This window comes from Euphorbia lathyris, chromosome 9, assembly GCF_963576675.1.
Source record: "Euphorbia lathyris chromosome 9, ddEupLath1.1, whole genome shotgun sequence".
Lineage (NCBI taxonomy): Eukaryota > Viridiplantae > Streptophyta > Magnoliopsida > Malpighiales > Euphorbiaceae > Euphorbia > Euphorbia lathyris.
This window is the reverse complement of record NC_088918.1, coordinates 28,028,009-28,037,523: the sequence shown is the minus strand read 5'-3', so window position 1 is coordinate 28,037,523 and position 9,515 is coordinate 28,028,009. Positions and strand designations below refer to the sequence as shown.

Genomic DNA, 9,515 nt, shown 5'->3' with positions numbered 1-9,515 from the left:
CTAGGAGCATCTTCATCCTCTCTATGAATAGAGAATCTCTCTCCACCTCTTAGTGTCTCTTAAGTCATTTTTTATTAATACTTTATTATTGAGGAGTCTCTCTCATCAAACTATTGGTAAATATAACAACAATTAATAATTTTAATGATAAAATAATAAATAAGACTAAATATAAGAAGTATTGTGGAAGATGATATGTCTTAGTCATTTTTAAATCACTAAGAGTCATTATTTATATTATTTTTAGAGAGTGGACTAAGAGTCTCCTGGAGATGCTCTTAATATTAATACATTAATGAATTTTATTATTATTATAAGATAGGTAAATTGATTAAAAGTAAAGAAAATTAAATATTATATGATTTTTGGTTGGAGTTATTCTATGAAGAGAGTTGTTAGAAATTGGTGAGGTGGAGTGTTTGAAGAGTGTACCGTCCAAACACTAGAGTTGCTCTTATACGGTGTTCATGAAATTTATCCATTTTTATGCCCAGCAGAAAAACTGGAAGAGGACTGAGAAGTGAAATAGTCATGGAAATGACAGGAGGAGCCAAGGCCAAGTCCTCAATAACAACATAAATGTCAAATGATCATAAAAAGGTAATAACGAGCATCATGAAAATGCCATTGCTCGCTGCCAAACTTCCTACTTCTCTTTCTCCCCTCTTAAAAATCACCCAATTCTCACCTCAGAATGACAACAACCACCTCCAAAACCCTTCTCGCACTCCGATTCTCTCCTTCTCCCTTCACCAATTGAAGCAAATCCATGGTCACTTCATTAGAACCCATTGCAATCCCCTTACACCCACCTCGAGTCCTGAAGCTCACTACAATCTCCTTATAACTGCCTACGTTAAGAACAACCATCCAAAAATTGCCCTAAACATCTATGCTTACATGAGGTATCTAGACATTCAAGTAGACAATTTCACTGTGCCACTAATTCTCAAAGCATGTGGTCAAATCTCAATTACCCAATTGGGGAAAGAGATTCATGGTTTTGTTATTAAAAATGGACTTGTTTCTGATGTTTTTATAAGTAATTCTTTGATTCAAATGTACAGTGAATGTGGGAGCTCACCATCTGCACGCCTAGTGTTTGATAAAATGCTTGACAGAGATGCTGTTTCATGGAGTACTATGATTAGAAGCTATAGTCGAAATAAATTGATTTATCAAGGGCTAGAACTTATAAAAGATATGCGTTTAATGAATGTTAAGCCGAATGAAAGTACTTTGGTTAGTATGGTTAATATTTTTGCTGCCATTGAGGACATAGATATGGCGAAAGCAATGCATTCTTATGTTGTGAGGAATAGTATTGATGTGAAATTGGGTGTGGCTTTAGCTGCTTCTTTGATTAATATGTATGCCAAGTGTGGAAATTTAGTTTCAGCAAGAGTTCTATTTGACGAGTTGAGTGAAAAAGACATTGTTTCTTGCACTGCCTTGATTGCTGGCTATATCAGATGCAATAATGTGAAAGAGGGTGAAAGGCTTTTTGTTCAAATGGTTGAGGAAAATGTCATTCCGAGCGAGATTACAATGCTGAGTTTGATTATCGCTTGTGGTTTTGTCAGGGCTATACAATTGGGTAAGCGGCTACACGCTTATATTTTGAGGAACCGATCAAGAATGTCGCTGGCTTTAGCTACGGCTTTGGTTGACATGTATGGAAAATGTGGTGATGTAAGAAGTGCAAGGGTGTTATTTGATAGCATGGAGAATAAAGATGTTATAACTTGGACTTCTATGATTGCAGCTTATGCACAAGCACAGTGTTTTCATCAAGCTTTTGATCTCTTTACACAGATGAGGAATGGACAGGTGAGACCAAATGAAGTAACACTTGTTAGCCTTCTCTCTCTATGTGCAGAAGCTGGAGCTTTTGACATGGGAAAGTGGGTTCATGCTTACATTGACAAGCAGGGTGTTGAAGTAGATGTTGTACTGAAAACTGCTCTGGTTGACATGTATGCGAAGTGCGGAGATATAGATGGAGCACGGAGGCTGTTCGATGAAGCGGTCTTTCGAGACATCTGCATGTGGAATGCTATGATGGCTGGTTACGGTATCCACGGGCGTGGTCATGAAGCTTTAAAACTGTTTGCAGAGATGGAGATACAAGGTATAAAACCAAATGGCATTACATTTATTGGAGTTCTACATGCTTGCAGTCATGCAGGATTGGTAAAGGAAGGAAAAAGACTTTTTCAGAGAATGGTTTATGACTTCGGTTTGATCCGAAAAGTTGAGCATTACGGGTGTATGGTGGATCTTCTTGGTCGAGCTGGACATCTCGATGAAGCATATGCAATGATCGAAAGCATGCCAATGAAACCCGAGGTCGTGATATGGGGTGCTTTGCTTGCTGCATGCAAGACTCACAAAAATCCTGAGATGGCAGAAGTAGCAGCAAAAAAGCTCCTTGAGTTAGAACCTCAACATTGTGGTTATAATGCTCTCATGTCAAACATATATGCTACAGCAAATAGATGGAATGATGTTGCAGGAGTTAGAAAAGCAATGAAGAGTTTTGGCATCAAGAAGTCACCAGGTCTGAGCTCAATTGAAGTAAATGGTTCAGTTCATGATTTTAAAATGGGAGATTTTTCGCACCAGCAAATCGGAAAAATCAGTGAAATGCTTGATGAGATGATTAAGAAACTAAAACAGGCAGGGTACACACCAGACACATCATCTGTGCTACAGAATATTGATGAGGAAGAGAAAGAAACTGCACTTAACTACCACAGTGAGAAGTTGGCCATGGCTTTTGGTCTGATTAGCACAGCTCCAGGCACACCAATTCGGGTTATGAAGAATCTTCGAATTTGCGATGATTGCCACATTGCTACCAAGCTGCTGTCTAAACTATATGGAAGGGTAATTATAGTTAGGGACCGTAGTCGTTTTCACCACTTTAGAGAAGGATCCTGTTCCTGTGGGGACTATTGGTAGCAATACCAGAAATTGAAGTTAAAATTGAAGAATTATAAACTTAGGAATTGAAATTGTAGAACTTGGAATTTAAATGAAAATGGTAAACTATTGAATTCTTAAAGAAACTAAGGATTCTATAGAATTAAGATTGAAAAAACAAGGAATTGAAGAAATTGACAGTGACTTAAGTTGAGTTGAGTCTGTTTTTTGAGTTGATTTGGTTGATGGTCCTCGTTGAAATTAACTAATCAGCCCGAATTTCACAAATTACATAATTTAGACCGAAGTAAGTAATTAATTACATATCTGAGCCAGGATATTTGGTAATTTACCAATTCGGTCCGAATCCAACACGTTACGCGATTTTAGGCCAGAAAAAGTAATTAATCACCAAATCCGCCCAAATAAGTGAAACAACATTACACAACAAAAGAGTTAAAATGCAATCCATGGTACACTAGAAGAAGGACTTAGTGGAAAATTTCGATGTGTTTTCAGGGTGTAACTATCATTGCTGCTGTATTACAATGTGAAACAAGGTGCTAACCAAGCCACTGTTGGGCACGACGATCTCCACTGCCACCAACAGCACGCCTAATGCTAATTTTCTCAGTAGAATATTTTTCTTGAAGCCATTCAAAAGCGGTGACATCCAGTTTTCCGTTTACTGATTTCCCTTGCCTTCTGCGAGCTTGCTGTTCCCGTATAGAAGCCCAAAGTTTCTGTATAGCATCCCTTTGTTGAGATGTGAATCTTGCAACATTATCAAAAGCATGCTTAACCAAAATGTCTATCACTGTTTGGCACCTAAAAGAACACATTTTTATCTGCCCGTAAATATCTAAAATCATATATGATTGACCATGCGAGAATGAAACAGTCATGTGAAATATTAAAAACAGTTTTCATGAAGTAGCAGTGATGCATAATATAGCTTACCATGGAGTTTTGTAACGATGTGCAGCAATCTCTAAACAAATAATTAAAGATTCTCTCTGAGCTTTGAGAAATCTCTTATTCTCTTCCTCGTCCTCCTTTCTCATCTTGGCCAGTGTCTCCTTTTTCCCCTTTGCCTTTTCATCTTTCTTTGCTGGGATCATTAGAGCATCAAGCCCAAATGGATCAGACTCCTTATTTTCCTCGGCCGAAGGACCTGAAGATAAATCAGATGTTCCAGCCTCGTCTTCTAAGGCAGCAGCTTCCTCTATATCATCATCCTCAGTAGCAACTGGAAGGTTGGCTATAGCTTCTTTTACTTGTCCAGCTGTTTTTGAGAACTGCACGAGGTCATACACGATATTAACACTAAAAGTAGTTAACTGACATGCAAATCAGATAGAAGTCGCTTTCTTTTCTCATTAATATCCTTTTAACCCAAGAAAAAAAAAAAAAAAAAAGAGGTGAGAAAAAAAAATGTTGAGACAAACACATGTTCCAAATGAAAGAGAAATATAAACATGTGTTAGTTTTCTTTTCATAAATCTTAGGTACTGCTTTACTGAAATAATAGGTCATTCCTCTAAAACTCATATTTAGAAATGATTTAATAAGATGCATATAATGGGAAAAGAAAAGACCATGAACATTAAACCAATTGAATCACACAGGTTAAGCATACACGTTGATGTCAACAAAGGAATTGTTTTTCTAGCAAACAAATTAACGAACAATCAACAAAGTCAAGCATAATCCTTGCCATCAAATTGTTAAGAAACAAAATTTAGTTATAACTATGTATTACATGCAGAAGTACTATGTAACGAACTGATGCCTTTTAATGATTATCAATTGTCTAACAATAAAAATGTTTAAATGTCTTGCTCCATAGTCCCCTATCGTTCTAGTGGAATTTATCTTGTTCATATAAATGCATTTTGAAGTACTTTTATATTATATTTTCCCCTGGACAAAGCGTTAAGGATATGAACTGTTGCACACAAAACATACCAAAAATATCATATCAATGAAATTTTCCTCATTTGTATTGTACCAGCTTTCCAAATGCAGAACTTACTATATATTATATTCAACTTAGTTGCCCATAAGAGGCAGCTGCCTGAATTCTATATACCCTAAATATGGCACATGCTCCTATTAATTCTATCTGAACAGAGCACCAAAAGCATCCATGATCAACTACATGGAATCGCAATAAAAGAAAAGAATATGGATAACGATGAGTACTTCGACTTGCATATATTTAGCTCCATATACTTTATGTAAAAGTAAACTACTTCAGAATGATATAGGGCTTCTGCTTCTAGTTTCTAATATTTAAGTAGTAAGAACAAATGTCCTTTTAATAGAATAGAAGTGCCTACCACAAAGCTATCATCAGTGAATAAGTCATTTGCCACCACTGCCCTAATTGTCCATGTAGCTAATTGATGTTTCTGCTTCTTATTGAGGCACTGCAAAACAATGAAACATAAAGATATTCAAAGTGACATTTTCCGCTACCAAACAAGTCAGCAAATCGTAAATAAACTACATACTTCTGCAGCATCCTGAGCTGCTGAGAACAATACATGATAATCTGCCCGGACAGAAGGATCAGTACATGATGTGGTTGATGACATTGCAGCCTCAAGTATGGCAAAGAAGTGGTCACTAGTTCCAGGCTTTACACTTCCAGCTTGAATTAGCTGTATTGCAAGCTTAGAAGCCTTGGCAAACTTTGCTGGATTCTTAATGTGAGAAGCTATCTTCTCCATTGCCTCTATCACTTGTTTCTCAGAGGCATCTGTAGTCGTTTTAAATCTCAACCTCTTTCCAGTTGCAATTGCCTTTTCAGGTACAACATCTGACAAGACAGCAGATATTTGATCTCGTACTTAAAAAAGTTAAGCAAAAATAAAATAAGTGAATAATAAAACCAACTTGAAGATCAAATTCAAAACCAAAGAAATAGATGATTGAATGTAGATTCAACATTAATATCTTCAGAACTATCACCATTTATTAACAAAAAGGGTATTGCATTACTCAACTGAAAATTATGAATCATTCAATTCAACATAAGAAAATCTTTCCTTCCCCGGATTTCTTTTACTTTTAGCAGTTATGCAATGCCCTTGGAAGAAAATCAAGGAAACATGTCCGGAGTATATCAGACCAACAAAAGTGAATATTTAACATCACAATTTCACATAAAGATGAAAAATCTCATCTTAAAAGCTATGAAATTAAAATTACACTTCAGAACCCTAATGCAAGCAATCAGTCCCAAGTTTCTTCAACTATTTACTTCAGAAAAACGCACCAGCCATGGACAATCTAATAATCAATATCTATGCCTTAATTCTCACCTGCCCCTATTATTCAACCGAAGAACACTGAAATTCGGGCAAGGAAAAAACAAAACCACAAAAAAAAAAAAAAAATTGTAGCATTTTGCAGAACTACATAACAACATTCAATTCACGTGAAGAAAGTACTCTTTTGCTATCAAGGGAGCGAAACCTAATTCAATTCTCACTTCCACAAGCAAGAAAACACAAATCAACAAGCAAAACCCCAAAGAATGGGGTAGGAAAGGAAAAGAGGAGACAGATAAAAGAATCACGAGAGTTTGTAAGGTTAAAGGAAGGTACCGTCTAGTGGCTCCGGAATAGATTCAATTGGCTTGGGGCGCTTGAGGGCACTTTTCAAAATTGGTGCCGGAGCTGGTGGAGGAGATGGTTTTCTATGAATTGAAGTGTTTTCTTCTACTTGTTTGTTTTGCTGCTGCTGATTAGAAGGAGGAGGTAGGCCTTCAAACAGGTTATCATCCATTTCTCTTTCTCTGTCTTCCTCTATTCCGCAACTATGGTTTCATGGAATTTTTCTATACAAAAAGTTAGCAATTTTCCATTCCTTCTCCCTTTGTTTTTTTTTTTTGCTTGCGAGGAAGGTGACGCCATAGTATAATGGGCCAAAAATATGAGCCCATTTGGTTCTGTACTTATTTCGGCCCACTTCCGGCCCTTTGTGTATTATTCCTAGAATTGGGCCAAAAGCCTCATATGGTTTATGTATCGGGCTTTTAATGAGAATGGCAGATTTTTCTTTTCTGAAAATAATTAAAATAGTACGGAGAAAAGATAAGTATCGTTTTTAGAGAAGTGCAAGTTTACTTGTAAGGTATGAAATATAAACAAAGTTTCTCAATGTTTCTAAGTATGATCAAATTTATCATTAACAAAAAAAAGTTGAATAAACTGATTTGTTGTTATTGACTCGCTATTTAACAGTCACATTGGACATTCTAAACATCAATTATATCTAAAATGTTTACTATATTGTAAACACAGTCACAAAAGACCTACCAAAATGTCAAAAATTAAGGCTGCAATGTATAAGTTTGCACAAAAAACTGTCTACAATATTTACCACGTTATTAACACAGTTAGAAATCATTTGAAAAAAAATGCACGAAACTATTTTAATTTATCGATAATTTTTTTTGAAATGTTTAATGTGATAGTCAAATAAAGGTTTAACTAATATGTTCAAATGTTCTTTCAGGTAGAGGTGAAATTGATTCTGTTTGGAAACGTTGTGGAGTAAAATTTATTATATACGTTAGAGACAAATCTGCACTTCTTTACCAGTGAAATAGATAGATCTGGACTTTATCCAAAAATGTAATTGCAAAAATAACAATATTTATATAGTATTAATTCAGTATTTAAGATAGGAAAAAGTTAAAAAAACCCTTGTGATTTTATGCTTCGAAAGTTATGATTTTTTTTAATGAAATAGTACATGTGATTTTTAATATTAGAAGAAAAATGTTTTGGTAACATATTTAAAGTTGGAAGATATTTTTTTGATATTATTGTTGAAGTTGTGGTGGCAAGGAGAAGTTTTATTGTAATTAATCTGTTCCGAATTTAGAAAAAAAAAAAAATACTGCACGAGATGAGAAATTTCAGAATTATAGCCAAGATAAAGATTTTTTATTTGCTTTCAATTTTTTTTGGATGATGAAGGGGTTTCGAGGGAAGAAAAAAAAACAAAAAGAGAGAAGAGTAATTATTCTAATATACAACTATTCGAATCGAAGTTAGGTTTTATCGGTTTTTAAGGAGAATGTTTTAGATGCCTGCAGGAGACGCACCACATTCGTGATGTCTCAGGGCATATGAGCCTGTGAAATTTGTCATCCAGTTAGCGGCTTGATTGCCTTCTCGGTATACATGGGTAAATTGTACCTCACAATCTTTATCCTTTAGTTGTTTACACTCACGTATAAGCCAAACAAACGGATGATGAACTGTAATAATTTGACTACGCATAAATGATATGACTGATTTTGAGTCCATCTCCACAATGATTCGTCGAAATCCCTTACCCCAGGCCAATCGTAATCCAAAATACAGACTCTGTAACTCCGCCAGTAAAGCCGAACAGATCCCTAAGTTTACTAGGTATCCACCTCGCCAATCTCCCATACACTCCCGAATTAGTCCACCCACCGAGGCTGTCCCCGGATTACCCTTACTCGCACCATCTGTATTAATTTTTACCCAATCTGTATTATCTGCTTTCAATTGACATAACATTTCAGTGAAAATCACTTGAAATAATTTAGGTTATTTGCAGAATTAACGAAGTAGAATATATACTTGGCAAATAAATGTGAGTGGACAAAAATATCCTTCGATTTTAACATTGTTACTCCCTCCATTCTCAAATAAGTGTCGTTTTAGATAATTGTTTTTGTTCTTTTTTAAGTGTCGTTTTCGTTTCCCAATAAAATTTAGTATAGTTTTTTGGTCTAAGCATTTAAATTTTGTCTTGATTTATGTGTTTTTTAAGCTTTCAAAGTGTTTTCTCCAACCATTATAGGAGAGAGAATTTTTATTTAGTTAATCAATGTAAATTTATTAATTTAAGTGCATATTAATTGTGTTTCTTAATTTGTGTGAAAAACTCTAAAACGACACTTATTTGAGAATGGAGGGAGTACCATTTTTTTTCTAACATAAAGAATCACATTTACTATTTTGTTACAAAAAAAAAAAAAAAAGGTTCCACAACCCTCAAAATGTCAAAATTCCAAATTGGATAATTTTCTTTTTATCTTTTCCTTTTAAGATATCTAAAAAATATTTAATATTAAAAAAATACCATAAAATACTATTCCATTTCGTCTCTATCGTCCCTAATAGATGACGTTTTAGGATTATCATTTTGCTTTTTTATACTGCGGTTTACATTATTAATACACTTTTGACAACATTTTCTCAAATTTACTGTTATTTATAGTAAGAGAGAGGGTACTATTAATACAAATAACGCTAACTAAAACATAATGTTTGAAAAGAGAAAGAGAGTTTTTACATGGAAAGTAAATACAGTTTCCTTCACAAAGCGGAATAGAATGGAATAGAATAGAATAGTTATTTCTTAGGAACAAAATAAGAGAGAATAGAATAGTTATTCTTTAGGAATAAATATTTCTATGTTTGGTTAAAAGAATGAAATAAATTGGAATAATTAGTTTTGTAAGTTAAAAGACATCTTTACCCTCAAATATAATTCCTTAGTTATTTTAAAATTTAATTATAACAATAAATTATTCA

General features: G+C 34.6%; 2 protein-coding genes across 3 annotated transcripts; one reads left to right on the top strand and one right to left on the bottom strand.

The window, feature by feature from the left end:
• Positions 1–520: 520 nt before the first annotated feature.
• LOC136205942 (pentatricopeptide repeat-containing protein At2g02980, chloroplastic-like) lies at positions 521–3,098 on the top strand. 2 transcript variants are annotated; one of them, XM_065996810.1, is made up of 2 exons: positions 521–905; positions 1,068–3,098. In XM_065996810.1, exons 1-2 carry the CDS (start codon positions 580–582, stop codon positions 2,962–2,964), a joined length of 2,223 nt encoding a protein of 740 aa, XP_065852882.1. In that variant the 5' UTR covers positions 521–579; the 3' UTR covers positions 2,965–3,098. The 2 variants fall into 2 exon arrangements, with proteins under 2 accessions (XP_065852882.1, XP_065852881.1); XM_065996809.1 differs by having other exon boundaries at positions 521–3,098.
• A 106-nt stretch (positions 3,099–3,204) lies between these two features.
• Positions 3,205–6,803, bottom strand: LOC136205943 (uncharacterized). The gene is made up of 5 exons (XM_065996811.1): positions 6,540–6,803; positions 5,442–5,749; positions 5,268–5,357; positions 3,886–4,223; positions 3,205–3,753 (listed from the first exon to the last, which is right to left on the bottom strand). Exons 1-5 carry the CDS (start codon positions 6,718–6,720, stop codon positions 3,489–3,491), a joined length of 1,182 nt encoding a protein of 393 aa, XP_065852883.1. The 5' UTR covers positions 6,721–6,803; the 3' UTR covers positions 3,205–3,488.
• Between the last annotated feature and the right edge of the window lie 2,712 nt (positions 6,804–9,515).